Genomic DNA, 14548 nt, shown 5'->3' on the forward strand with positions numbered 1-14548 from the left:
CACCTCCCTATCCTCTCTTTGGGGCACTGCTTCCCTTTCTTTCTTGGTTGGTGATAAGAAAAGTACTACTCCAGTAGTACTACTCTAGTTCTACGCTGCACTTGCACTTATGGCCATATTTACGATAGCTCCTGTAAGCACCCTATTAATGCCCCATGGCCTTGGGCTGCAGTCCAAAAACCAGGAGGCAAATCAGTTTGTTAATATCCTGCAACCCACATAACCCTGCCCAGCATGGACTATTCCAGGTAACAGGGACCTAGCTCAGCTGTCACTCCTCAACGTGCTTGAGGATTTGCTGACACATCTCCATGCTCACCACGATTTCATGTGTGAAGCAGCTCCATGGAAAGGGAAAAGCAGCAGATGCCGACAGTCCCTTTGATTGTTTCTTTTTTGCGTATTGAAATATACTCAGTGTTTCACAGCCACCACATTCAGAACAGTAGTTCACAGGAAGGTCTCTCAGTGAGTCATAGCTGCAGAGTTGTGGCTGAATAGCTGGGTCATAACTGGTTGCAAACTTTAAAAATCACAACTGGGAGCTAATTGAGAGCTGGATGGTGAATCAGCAGCTCTTGATAATCAGCAGCATGGTGAAAGCTGTTCAATGTAAAGCAGGCTGGAGCTTCCATGTGACTGCTGGTTCTTCCTCATCTATGCTGGGCACATTCCCTTACATTTTGCTACTGGCTTTCCAAATGGTGGTTAATAATAGTAATTCTGGGGGAAGGAAAGAGACTTCTGCTCATTTTACATAGAACATAAATAAGTAAAACTGGGAAGATTTCAGTGTTAGCTCTCCAAAACCCTCATCTCAACACAAAATCTGTCTGTGAGCCAAAAGTGCTGTTTTCAGCCTCTACTTGCTTTACCTCTGCTGACTTGCAAATTGCTGATGGGCAGCAGCAGAACATCCAGCTGGCAGCCACTTGCTACCAGCATTCCTGAGAAGTTGTTATTGGAGCTGATGATTCTGTCGTAATGCCTTTACTAACAACCTGGATGATGAGGTGCATCTCACAGTCAGCCAGTTCACCGCTGGTGCTCAACAAAAGGGAGCAGCTGCACGCTGGAGAGTAAGGCTGCTCTTCAGAGGGCATTTTACTGCAGAAATGGGCTGGCGGAAATTCTGGGGAGTTTGACAGAAGCAAAGAAGGAATTGGAAGAAATTCTTCCCTGTGAGGGTGGTGTGGTCCCAGCACAGGTTGTCCAGAGAAGCTGTGGCTGCCCCATCCCTGGAAGTGTCCAAGGCCAGGTTGGACAGGGCTTGGAGCAACCTGGGATAGTGGAAGGTGTCCCTGCCCATGACAGCAGGTGGAATGGGATAAGCAAGTCCAGTTTCCCAACTACTCTGTGAAGTCTGTAGATATAACAGTTGTAATTGATTTCACTTGTGACACTTCATTTCTGAAATCATTTGCTGTCCTAGCAAAAACTGACTGGACAGACTCTGAACATTCATTCAATGCCTCTTACAGTGTACTTTCAGCTTAAGGCTTAATTAAAAGATTGACTTAAACAGTCATTACTTTTGCCTGCAGAAGTGCATACGGCACACACCGAAATGCACTGCCTGTGGTACAGAAGTCCTACCAAGTCCAGTTTTCCAAGAGGGCAAAAACACCTACTGCACAGGGTACTGCTGTGACTGAAATAACATTCTTAATTCACTCAGTGAATTATTATAGAAGAATTCACTCAGTAAATTATTAGAGAAGATGATTGGGCTCCTAATGAGAAAATATCAATTATATCACAATATTAAGCCTATCAGTAAAGTCATGAAAGTCATGAAAGTATTTTGTTCATTTACCCATTTTTCATGGAACTCAGGTGGAACAACAAAAGGGGAAAAACATCTATGTACTATGTCAATTGATTTTAGCTCATTTTATGCTATTCTTGTCTGAAAATGCTGTCTGTAAGTTTTCTGTCTATGCTTTTATATAAGTGTCTTGTTCCAGTTTTGTGCCTCTTCCTGAAGCAGAATTTGGGCTTAAAAACTACTGGTCATTAGGCTGGTACTTGGCAATAACTGCATGGACTACTGGCATTTTTACTTTTTTTCTCTCTGTAGGGATTGGTACTTTTCTTGAATATGAGAAATTAGTAAGACTGAAAAGACTGGAGCACCCGCCCTTGCTCTTTACTTTGCCCATGGAATCACTACCTCTCTGTTTGCTTTTGCCTATAGCTTCAGCCTGTTGTTTTCCATTTTCTCCATGGAATCCAGCAGCTTTATTCAAAGTACAACCACTACTGCAGAAGAGGCCATTGTATCCAAATATATGAGAATGGCCTATTCTTCCTTTCTTCATTCTTTCATATCTTCAGCCCTAGAAATTAAAACTTTGTGACATGAAGATACTAGTTTAAGTGTAGTGCTGTGTAATTTAAGTTTAAAGACTTATACGGTGTGTTTCTGAAAAATCAAAAATTAGGTTATCCTACGACAAAACATTTTCTTGATAGTCAGCCATAAAAACTAACACTACAGAAAATTCTTATGATATCCCAACAGTGTGTGTCTAAAATTCCTACTTAAGCCATGTTTCTCAGATTCTAATTTTGATACAGAAACAGCAAACAGCGTCTTTGCAGTGTAAAACTACCAAATAAAATAACTGACCACAGGCTTTAACCACTAAAGACTTCAGCTCATCCTGGCAATTAAAGACTTGCCTAAATATAAACCTTTAAACATATGAGTTGATCCAGCAACAAAAGTTGATTGAGGAACATATTTAAGGACTTGGTAAATACCCTGAAGGACTTGTTAAATACCCTGTGTCACCAGAGCAACACAGCCTGGTGGAAATAACATCCAGTTATGCTCAGCTGAGCAGGTTTTCTGAAGGGGATGTTGTCTTAGTTGTAGCAATTAAAACCCATAAATTTTTAAGATTAAATACAGCCTAGGTAATCATTTAACACTGGCAAGAAAGCAAAGAAATAAAGGCTAAGTAATCTGTTCATCTTATTGTGAATAAACCAAAATGAATCCTCAGAATAGAATCATAGAATCATAGAATCAACTGGGTTGGAAAAGACATCCAAGATCAAGTCCAACCCTTGATCCAACACTGCCATGGTTACTAGACCATGGCACTAAGTGCCACATCCGATCTCATCTTAAAAACCTCCAGGGACAGAGAATCTACCACCTCTCTGGGCAGCCAATTCCAATGTCTGATTACTCTCTCTGTAAAATACTTCTTCCTAATATCCAAGCTAAACCTCCTCTGGCACAGCTTAAGACTGTGCCCCCGTGTCCTACTGCTGGTGCCTGGGAGAAGAGACTGACACCCACCTGGCTACAACCTCCTTTCAGGGAGTTGTAGAGAGTGATGAGGTCTCCCCTAGGGCTCCTCTTCTCCAGGCTGAACAACCCCAGCTCCCTCAGACTCTCCTCATAGGACTTGTGCTCCAGTCCCTTCACCAGCCTTGTTGCTCTTCTCTGGACCTGCTCCAGCACCTCAATATCCTTCCTGAACTGAGAGGCCTAGAACTGGACACAGCACTCCAGGTGTGGCCTCAGCAGTGCTGAGTACAGGGCAAGAATCACTTCCCTGGTCCTTCACTGTTCCTGATCCAGGCCAGGATGCCATTGGCCTTCTTGGCCACCTGGGCACACTGCTGGCTCATGTTCAGCTTCCTGTCAATCCAAACTCCCAGGTCCCTTTCTGCCTGGCTGCTCTCCAGACACTCTGTTCCCAGCCTGTAGTGCTGCATGGGGTTGTTGTGGCCAAAGTGCAGGACCTGGCACTTGGCCTTATTGAACCTCATCCTGTTGGAATCAGACCATCTCTCCAGCTTGTCCAGGTCCCTCTGCAGAGCCCTCTTGCCTTCCAGCAGATCAACACTCCCCCTCAACTTAGTGTCATCTGCAGATTTGCTAATGGTACCCTCATCTAAATCATCAATAAAGATATTAAACAAAACTGGGCCCAACACTGATCCCTGGGGGACACCACTAGTGACCGGCTACCAACTGGATGCAGCACCGTTCATCAGCACTCTCTGGGCCCGGCCCTCCAGCCAGTTCCTAACCCAGCACAGAGTGCCCCTGTCCAAGCCATGGGCTGCCAGCTTTTTCAAGAGTGTGCTGTGGGAGACGGTGTCAAAGGCTTTGCTGAAGTCCAGGTAGACAGATCCACAGCCTTCCCCTCATCCACCAGGTGGGTCACCTGATCTTAAAAGGAGATCAGGTTGGTCAGACAGGACCTGCTCATCCTAAACCCATCCTGGCTGGGTCTGATCCCTTGTTCATCCTGCAGGTTTTATGTGATTGCACATATGATTATCCATAACCTTGCCAGGCACTGTGGTCAGGCTAACAGGCCTGTAGTTTCCCAGGTTCTCCTTGCAGCCCTTTTTGTGGATTGGTGTGACATTCGCCAACTTCCAGTCATCTGGGACCTCCCTAGTGAGCCAGGACTGTTGGTAGATGATGGAGAGTGGCTTGGCGAGCTCTTCCGCCAGCTCCCTCATCACCCTAGGATGGATCCCATCTGGTCCCATAGACTTGTGAGGATCCAAGTAGCTCAGCAGGTTGCTAACTGTTCCCTCCTGGATTACAAGGGGGCTATTTGGCTTCCTGTCTCTGTCTACCAGCTCCGGAGGACAGTTGTCCTGAGGACAACCTGTCTTACTGTTGAAAACTGAGGCAAAGAAGGTGTTAAGTACCTCAGCCTTTACCTCATCTTTGGTGACTATGTTCCTCCCTATGTCCAACAAAGAATGGAAGTTTTCCTTGCCCCTTCTTTTGCTACTGATGTATTTGTAGAAGCACTTTTTGTTATCCCTAACAGGAGTGGCTAGATTGAGTTCAATCTTTGTCTCTCTAATTTTCTTTCTACATGAACTAACTATATTCCTAAACTCTTCATGAGTAGCCAGCCCTTTTTTCCACAATCAGTAAGCTCTCTTTTTTCCCTAATTTCCTTCAAAATCTCCCTGTTCAGCCAAGCTGGCTGTCTTCCCCACCAGCTCGCCTTTTGGCACACTAGGACAGCCTGGTTCTGTGCTATCAAGACTTGTTTCTTGAAGCATGTCCATCTCTCCTGGACCCCTTTGTTTTCAAGGGCTGTTTCCCAAGGTAACCTCTGAATCAGCCTTCTGAGTAGGCTGAAATCTGCCCTCCAGAAGTCCAGGGTAGAAGTTTTATTGATGACCTTCTTTGCTTCCCTGGATTACTTCATGGTCACTGTGCCCCAGACAACCTCTGACCACCACATCTCCCACCAGCCCCTCTCTGTAAGCAGTAGGTCTAGTGGGGCCCCACTCCTGGTAGGTTTGTTTACCAGCTGGAGCAGGAAATTATCCTCTATACACTCTAGGAATCTCCTAGAGTGCCTCTTCTCCACTGTGTTGAGTTTCCAGCAGACATCCGACGGGTTAAAGTCACTCACAAGGACAAGGGCTGGTGATTTTGAGACCTCTGCCAGCTGCTTGTAGAATAATTCTTCATCCTGGTTGTGTGGTCTATAACAGACTCCCACCAGCATGTCAGCCTTGTTGGCCTTCCCCCTGACTTTGATCCACAGGCACTCAACCTTATTGTTACTGACTTCAAGTTCTACAGGGTCAAGAGACTCTCTAACATACAGTCACCCCTCCACCTCTCCTACCTTGTCTATCCCTTCTGAAGAGCTTGTAGCTACCCATGGCAGCACTCCAGTCAGGTGAGTCATCCCACCACGTTTCCGTGATGGTGACTACAGCACAGCTTTCCTGCTGCACGATGGCTTCCAGCTCCTCTTGTTTGTTACCCACACTGTGTGCATTGGTGTACACGCACTTCAGCTGGGCTGCTGATTTCACTTCTAACTCTGGCTTTTCACCCTCAGGCTCATCTGTGGAGAGCCTGGTTTCAACCTCTTCCCCCTTCAAACCTAGTTTAAAACCCTCCTGATCAGCCCTGCCAACTTATGGGCTGGAGTCCTTTTGTCCTTGCTAGACAGATGAAGCCCACCTGACTCTAGCAGGCTTTGTACCATAGAATTTGCCCTATGATCAAAAAAACCAAAATTCTGCTCATGGCACCAATCCTTTAGCCACCTATTGATAAGATGGGTTTTCCTACTCCTCTCCTCATTCATCCCTGCTACTGCAAGAACTGAGGCAAACATCGCCTGTGGTCCTGTTCCATTAACTAACTGATCCAGTGCCTTGATGTCCTTAAATACTGCAGACATAAAAAAATTTAAGAGGAAACAGGCTTTATGTTTACTTTCTCTCCCTCAAATCAAAATTAAAGCAACCACAAAAATGTCATCCTGGTACGCTGGCAAGTAGCATTAAATATCCAAACCACACAGGCAAAAACCAGTGAACATTGTGTGTGCACAACCAAAGCTTCTGGTACCTCTTCAGCAGACAAAACCTCCATTTTTGGGCTTTGGGGATTACAAAGATATGAACACCGTGCTGTGGACAGGTAATTTGCTTAGGAAAATATGAAAAAAAATGGCACAAAATGTTACAATTATTTGCATGGCTGCTGTCTTGCTCATTTCTCACCTGGTGCCCAGGTACAGGTGAGCTCCCAATGTCAAACTGGAATGTCAAACTGGAACAAACCTAAACCAGTGAAAATTTAAACAGGTGTGGCCACTGTCAAATTTAAGTGATTTTGTGGGGGAAATACTGCCTTATTTATTTGGCTGAAATGTATTAAACACCCTTTTCCACTGCCTGCAAACCTAGTTGGGGATCTTAAGGGCAGCTGATCCTGCCTAGACACAAACACATAAAATTCCAGGCTGAAAAAGAACAGACAACACATTTAGCATTTCAGCAGAGCAAGTTGCAGAACAACTGGGACCTCATGCTGTGGTTGACCTGTTACTATATCAGCAAACGAGATTCATTTTAAAATTAAAAGTAATACTGATTTTCCCCCCAGTTTTGTTTCCCGAGTAGTGGCTCTTAAATGGCGTTCATCAATTATTTTTACCTGCAGTCAAACTAATTGTTCTTAAATCCGTGCTCGTTTTAAGTGGCAGCGATCCAGTTTAAAAGACACTTTGTGCACATCTCCCTCTAGTGGGCTCAAAACCACGGAAAACCGACAAAATACGGCCATTGACCCAGGGAGAGAAAAGTATTAAGGATAATTACTGAAGAATATATAATATCTTTTATATAATATATATAACATAGATATCCTTATAAGATCAACTCAAGACCACCAGGATATGTCACGGAGATCTAGTGCAATGCTAAAAATACAAGAAACAGAAGACTGACTTGAGAGGGAAAAAGAATGTCTTTTGGGTTTACAAACATTTATTTAAACTGCTGAGTAGCATCCTCCAACAACACAGTCCTGGACATGTGCTCTGTGAGCCTCCAGCGAGCAGTTTGCCTTCCCTCATCACACCTGCACAGGGGCAGCAGCTCCTGGGACCCCTTCCAAGTCCTCAGGTAAGACCCCACCTGCAGAGCTGCCTCCAGCTCTGGGGTCCAACAGCAGACGGTCATGGAGTTGCTAGAGCGAGTCCAGAGGAGGCCACGGAGATGGTCCCAAGGCTGGAGCCCCTCTGCTCTGGAGCCAGGCTGGGAGAACTGGGGGTGTTTACCTGGAGAAGAGAAGGCTCCAGGGAAACCTTAGAGTCCCTTCCAGTGCCTAATGGCGCTCCAGACGACCTGGAGAGGGACTCGGGACACGGGATGGAGGGACAGGAAAAGGGGGACTGGCTTCCCATTGCCAGAGGGCAGGGTTAGATGGAGTACTAGGAAGAAATCCTTCCCTGTGAGGGTGGTGAGGGGCTGGAATGGATTTCCCAGAGAAGCTGTGGCTGCCCCATCCCTGGAAGTGTCCAAGGCCAGGATGGATGGGGCTTGGAGCAACCTGAGCTAGTGGAAAGTGTCCCTGCCTATGGCAGGGGGTGAGATGGGATGAGCCGCTCGCAGCCCCCGGCCCCCTGACACGGCGCGTTCCCCTCGGTCCGGGGTCCCCATCTCCTTCTCCCCACGGTCCTGGTCCTGCTTCTTCATCTCTACCTCCATCTCGGTCCCAGGGGGCTCCCCCTCCTCTTTGGTCTCGGTCTCGGTCCCGCTCCCAGTTCTCCTCCTCCTCCTTCCCCACCACCATTCCCCACCTCCCCCCGCTCCCAGGGGCTCCGCCTCCTCCCCCACACCAGTCCCCCTCCTCCTCTTCCTCCTCCCTCTTCCGCATCGTCATCACCCGGCGCCGCCGGGTTCTGCTCAGCGGCGAGTCCTGCTCCTGGGACCCTGCGGGACTCCGCGTGACCCCCCATTTCATTTCCATTCCCCATTTCCACCTCCTCCATCCATGACCCGCTGGGCGCGGCGGAACATCCCGCCCGGTGCGAGGGCGCTGGACGCGACCCCCTGGGAAGAGATGGGGGGGCCGGGAAAGGATGAGGAGGAGGAGAAGGAGAGGAGGAAGAGGAGGAAGAAGAAGGAGTATGTGAGCGAGGACGTGAACGGGTTCTTGGCGCACCGGAAGCAGCAGCAGCAGCAGAAGGAGGAGGAGGAGGAGGAGGCGCTGAGGAAGGACCGGCGGCGGAAGAACAGGAGGGTGAAGAGGCAGGAGAGAAGGAAGAACGCCATGGTGAGTTCTGTGCCACGCAGAAGAGGGACGTTCCCTTAAATTCTTATGTTTGATCAGTCTGCCAGAGCCCTTGGAGGGCTCACAACAACACTGTGCAGAACAACACCCTTTGTTAATATCGTTGTGACAAGTTCAGGGATTGCCGGTGATAGTGTCTGGCTGCAGAGATGTATTCAAAGCAGTTTACTAATTCAAAACGAAATACGAATTCAAAGCAAATTCTAATCACTAATAGGAGCTGGCTGGAGGTAGTGATTCTGCACACACAGAGCACAGTTCTTACCCAGGGAATCCCTATGGGGCAGAGAGAGGTTCAGTCCATCGACTGATCCCAAAAGTTAGACTGGATTCTTCCCAAACTTCTTCCCGTTCTTTATTTACTTTTATACTACTTCTTTATGTTTAGGGGGAGCTGAGTGACTTTACTCAGACAGCTTAATCAGTGAGGGGTAGTCATACCTTGAGAGTGTGTATCTCAGTCCAGTACCTGAGGTGGCTTTGGAGTGGGAACACAATCAGACGAAGGAGAGGGATTTCACCAGGGCTGCTGATTGAACAGCAGGACATGGTCCTTTATCTCACTTGGTTTTCAGCTGCTGTGTGGCTTATCAACTAAAAGGTGCCATCAAGTTCCCTCCTTTCCAAGGGCTCCACGGCAGCCATGGGGTCTCCACCCTCCCTTTAGTCCACCTTGGATTGTGTGTGTTGGGGGAGGGGTCAGTCCAGGGAGCGGCAACCCTATTTTCCCCTATAATTTCGATACCATTATCTTATTACCTTCAGTCATTTTCCCCCAACGTTGTTAAACCCCCAGGAAAACCCCTGTGTGGGAGGTGCAGATCCCTCTCCCTGTGCCGGTGCTGCCAGAGGGGCTCAGTGAGGAGCTCAGCCCTCACCTCCCAAGGGGACACAACATGTCAGGTGAGGCTTCAGGTGAATAAAGTGAAGTCCCTGGAAGTGTCCAAGGTCAGGTTGGATGGGGCTTGGAACAAGCGGGCAGGTGTCCCTGCCCATGGTGGGGGGTGTTATGACATGGGCCTTAAGGTCCCTTCCAACCCAAAGCATTCCATGATTCCATGGTATGCAGTTGTCAGTGAGTGAATGCCCTAAACAGTGTGTTGCTACTAAAGGGAGAAAAATGCCCATGATAATGTGGTTTGATGGCACAGAGCACTCACAGTTGTTTTGTGGCAGAGCACAAAAAGTCTTCTTTGATGGCTGCCTTTCCCTGAGGAGAAAATCCCTTGGTGTGTTTGCCTTTTAGGCCCTGTAATGCTGGGATTTGCAGGTCTTTGGTTGCCACTCACAGAATCACTGAACTTCTCTCTTCAAAGGTGTGTTTCCACTGCAGAGAACCTGGGCACGGTGTGGCTGACTGTCCTGCAGTCCTGGAAAGCCAAGACATGGGGACGGGCATCTGCTACCGGTGTGGATCCACGGAACATGACATCAGCAAATGCAGAGCCAAAGTGGATCCAGCCATTGGTGGGTCTCAGAAATTTGTGGTGTTTTGAGGAACTTTGGTCTGAGTTGTCTGACTACAGAAACAGCAGCTTTTTGTGTTAGTAATTTAACTCTTGCAATATGATAATGAGAAACCTGACATGTGTTTTGTACATAAGGTAAGATATTGTCATCACACTGTGTTCAGTCTGCGGCTTCACAAAGGTTATGAAGTGCATCATAAACCCTGTGGGATTTTGCAGGGCCATTTCCGTATGCAAAATGTTTCATCTGTGGTGAGATGGGGCACCTGTCAAGGTCATGTCCAGATAATCCCAAAGGACTGTATGCTGAAGGTGAGTGCGCTGATTTACTAAATAAAGTGAAATCTAATTTCTGTGTCGTTCTTACTTGATACAGAGCAAAGTAACATTGCAAGTGAATGAAGACTTGACTAAATGGAATTTCTTTGTCTTTTTTGGTGAAAGCAGAGTAATTCTAGGGAATTCATTGTCAATTAATTACTTGGGGATTTCTCTTTTAATTGTAAGCTTAGCGTTAAACAACGAGATGAGGTGCAAAATGTGAGAATTTGCTTGTGCTTCAATATCAAGAGATACACAAGGAAACAAAATCATGTTGTAGTCAGTGTATATTTACATGTACATGCACCAAATTAGGTGGTAAAAATGTACTGTCACCCTGTTAAGATTTTGGGAGGTGGCAAATCACAGGCTCTCACTAGAAGAAGGATATCTTCAGTTTAAGTTACTTTAATGAGAAATAGGATCTAAGTTTGAAGGTTTCACTCAGATTCTGCTCTTTCTGACTTCCCCGTTGACACCAACAACCAGCAACCTGTTTCCCCAATACAAACGTGGGCAAATTCCAAAGGGTGATCTTGCAGCACAGCGAAAGTGGGAGAAGAATCACTTTGCTTTCAAATGTTTGGATTAGAGTAGAATTTAAATTTCCTATCTCAGTTCCTGCCATTGGATTACCTACCACTCAGGGGCTCCTGTCAACTTCAAAAGTTCCTTTGAGTATGAATTTTGGGAGAATGCAGCTGGTTTCTCAAAAAGAGAGCTTCCAACAAATCAGAAATGGTATGTGGTTATGTACAGAGCAGTACACAAGCAGATCACAAGCAGCTCTGCCCCTCAGAGACATGGAGGGAGGCCTTTTGTTGGGTGGTTTGCTGAGTTTTGTTTTCCTTGTGAATAACAACTTTCTCTGTGAACAGGTGGGGGCTGCAAACTTTGTGGCTCTGTGGAGCACTTCAAAAAGGACTGCCCAGAGAAACAGAACGCAGGTGAGCTGCAGGAGACTGTGGGGTGGCGTTTGAGGCCAGCAGTGTCCATTTACTGGTTTGCCTGACCTCGGCCAGGAAAAAGGGTTTGGGAGAACTTGGAACAGCAAAGGTGACCTTTCTTTGGGAATGAGTGCTGATATTCAGAGGTGTGTGGAGGAAGGCAGTGAACTGCAGTGCAAAACTAAGATAGTTCTTGTTTAACAGAAAGTTATCTTGTGTGCTGCCAAAGGTGAAATGAGATAATCTGTATTTTTTTGTCCAGTGTTTGTGCTGTTGTTCATAGCTTGGCAGCTGTGTAACTAGACTGGCTGCTGGTTTTTGATGATTCCAATGTGAGGTGGTGGAAGTAAGCACAGTGTCAGGTGCAAGGTGGTGGTGTGTGCAGGCAGGTGTGTCAGGGATGGGGGAGAAGAAGGGGACAGGATCTTTGTCCAGTTGGATCCACAGCTAATGAGCTGCTTTCTTACATGTTCTTCAGTTTTCCAATGTGGGTGGAAAAAACTATATAAAGTACCCCAAAACCCCACTGTGCTCAGGGAGGCAAAAGCATCAAAAAAGGGTTTGAAGAATGATTCTGTTACCACTTGAAGTGGTGACAACATCTGTGTTTTTTTCTACTTAGTTTTTATGGTGCTTAGAACGTCAGGGTTAATAGTAAGCCACTTTGGTGAAATTTATGTAAGAAATATTTATGCAGTAGAGGCATTTTCTGTATCTAATCTTACATATATGATATTGTTAGATCTGTTACATGAAATGTAGCATTCTAGATGCATGCTGCTTAGCCAGTTTAGAGTGGGCGGGATTGAGTCTGAAGAGAAGTTTCTAATGCAAAAAGACTCTTAAAATTTCCCCAAACTCATCAGCAGATAGTTGGGCAGTGCCCACTCAGGTGACTGCTGCGTTGAAAGCCTGTAAGAAATTGTTTTCTACCTCTTTCTGCTTAAGTTTTACATCCACAATGAAGACTCACTAGTGCTGTTCAGTTTGTCAAGGGAGATCTTTGTCCTTACATTGGTGTTTCAAAACTGGTACTGCTGGTTAAAAACGGTTGAATTAATTGGAACTGTGGCACCGTTGGTAAGAACTGTGATATTCTGTGAAATCAGTTTGCATCATGCAGAGTACTTTTAGACTACAGGAATAATTACAGCTGGCAAAGAGGTTTAGGCACTGCAGCCTTTAATTTTTTCAGGTGGGTTTATTGGGCCTGCTTTAATATAAACTTGAGTTTATCTGTGTGATACTCTTGGTATGATTTGATTTGTTGCCCTTGTGGGCCCAGCCTTGCCCAGGTGTGAAGGTTTGATGCTGGCAGTGCTGAGCCTTTCCCCACCCTCTGTGTCCCCCTGCAGAGCAGCTGACAGTTGGGCGATGGGTCTCTGGAATGAGTGCAGACCATGAGGAAGTCACTGAAGCACCAAAGCTGCAGAAGCCAAAAGCCAAAGTACCCAAAGTTGTGACTTTTTGAAGGTCTCTTGGCCCTTCACTGCTGCTTTGCTGCAGAAGAGTGACTACAGAGAGCTGGTTCCAAAAAATCAAACAGAGTGCTGCTGAATTGTTATTTTTTTTTCTCCCTTCATTTTTCCAGTTTGCCTCCCAGACTCCCCTAGCTCCCTGAAAAGCTAGGAACAACAGAAATACACCAAGTGGGTATTTTACTAAAGGGATTCTGGGTATTTTTTAAAGGTTCTTGTTGGGTTCTGGCTTGGTTTTGCCTTCTCCTTTTAAGAATAACTGATTTTTTCCTCTATATGTGCCAGCTTGGCACATATGTAACTTCTTGTGGTGAAGTTACAGGTAAACCCTACGGCCTGTCTAGCTTGGGGGTGCAGTTCCTGCTACTCGTGGTTGTAATTAACAATCATTAACTTGATTGTTAGTGCATGTTGGATTGTTTGTTTGTTCAGTAACAAACAGAATCATGTCCTGCCTTTGATACCTGTGGTGAAAAACACCTGAAAAGAGCTGGAGAACAAGTGAGAAGTTTGCTTAGTTTCTTTACTTTTTTTGCAAGGAAAATGCTCAAAAATCTTCATTCTTTCTATCCCTTGGCAAGTTGGGAATGTGTACTACACCTCCTGCTAGCTGGCAGACCTACTGTTTTTAAATGGAGACTGCAGCCTTAGAAAAACTGAGGCATATTAAAGAAAAGTTAGGAAAACAACTCAAAAGAGAGTTCCCGCAGCATGTTGTGCTACTGGAAAAGAGCACCCTGAGCTCCTCTCATGTGCTTTTCTTGAAGCAAAAAACAAATATGGGGAGTTAAATTGTGTGGATATATTTTATATTTGTACATGTTAATTATTTTTAATAAAAATGCTGCTAAAGAAAATATAATGGTTAGAGCTTATATTTTAGGTTTCCTGGTTTTGCTGTGGAGACAAGGGTGCACTAAGTTGACTGAGATTGGGGGGTGTATATTCAGTTTGTATTCATCAGAGCACACATTTAAATGGGGAAGAAGAGGGGATGTGAATGAAATCAAGAATTAATTACAGAGTTTTAATTAACTATTAGATTAAAGCTCAAAGCAGGGTCACTTCTATGTGACATTTTGCAATGGGCATCCCAATGTTACCCTTTCTATTCTATGAATTAAATATATTGTCCAAAAAGCGTCTTTTTAGATAATTTCTCAACTCTTTGGCTTTGTAACCTGTTCTTTTATGCATAGGAACCTGGAGCCACAGACTTTCAGTGTCCTAGCATTGCCATTGTACATCTGAGTGAGGGCTGGTGTAGGCAGCAGGGGTGAGCTGTGGGTCAATCTTCAACTCACTCAGAGCAATCCTCAGTAATTGTTGGACAATACTACACCTTAAATGCACCCACTGATGATTTCACAGAGGTGGGTGTAGCTGAAGAAAGCTGTTTGAAAAGCAGCTGTAAAAGGTGCTGCATGTAAAGGTGTAAATAAATGTACAGTGCTTGCTTGGTGCAGGCAGCATCCAGGCTCTGTCCCCACTGCCTGTGTTCAGAGCCAACATTAGGTGTCTCTCTTAACCAAAAATTGGGATCTTGGAGGCTTCTCTGCCCAGCCCAGGGCCTGTCTGCCCTTACCTGCACCCTGCAGGACTTGGGGAGCTGAGCTGGTCCTGCAGGGATCTGGGCCTTCCCAGGGCCAGCTGAGCCAGGAGGTGACAAGCAGGGCCTCAGTGGCTCCCATGTCCTGGGGGGGCTGTCCCTGCTCCCCAGAATGAGGAGCT

At 46.0% G+C, this 14548-nt stretch overlaps 1 protein-coding gene across 1 annotated transcript; it reads left to right on the forward strand.

Annotated features, from left to right (window-relative positions):
* The first annotated feature begins 8178 nt into the window (after nucleotides 1-8178).
* Nucleotides 8179-13674, forward strand: ZCCHC9 (zinc finger CCHC-type containing 9). Its single transcript, XM_027635263.1, has 5 exons — nucleotides 8179-8584; nucleotides 9919-10069; nucleotides 10291-10383; nucleotides 11271-11339; nucleotides 12695-13674. Exons 1-5 carry the CDS (start codon nucleotides 8303-8305, stop codon nucleotides 12808-12810), a joined length of 711 nt encoding a protein of 236 aa, XP_027491064.1. The 5' UTR covers nucleotides 8179-8302; the 3' UTR covers nucleotides 12811-13674.
* Nucleotides 13675-14548: the final 874 nt, after the last annotated feature.

Source organism: Corapipo altera, unplaced genomic scaffold (genome assembly GCF_003945725.1).
Source record: "Corapipo altera isolate COAL_440 unplaced genomic scaffold, ASM394572v1 61411, whole genome shotgun sequence".
Lineage (NCBI taxonomy): Eukaryota > Metazoa > Chordata > Aves > Passeriformes > Pipridae > Corapipo > Corapipo altera.

Excerpts from the sequence above, each read along its gene's own strand:
- ZCCHC9 (XM_027635263.1), top strand. The coding sequence starts at position 8,303 with ATGACCCGCTGGGCGCGGCGGAACATCCCGCCCGGTGCGAGGGCGCTG. Across the intron at positions 8,585-9,918 it reads AGAGAAGGAAGAACGCCATG|GTGTGTTTCCACTGCAGAGA; the intron begins GTGAGTTCTGTG and ends CTCTCTTCAAAG. Across the intron at positions 10,384-11,270 it reads CAAAGGACTGTATGCTGAAG|GTGGGGGCTGCAAACTTTGT; the intron begins GTGAGTGCGCTG and ends CTCTGTGAACAG.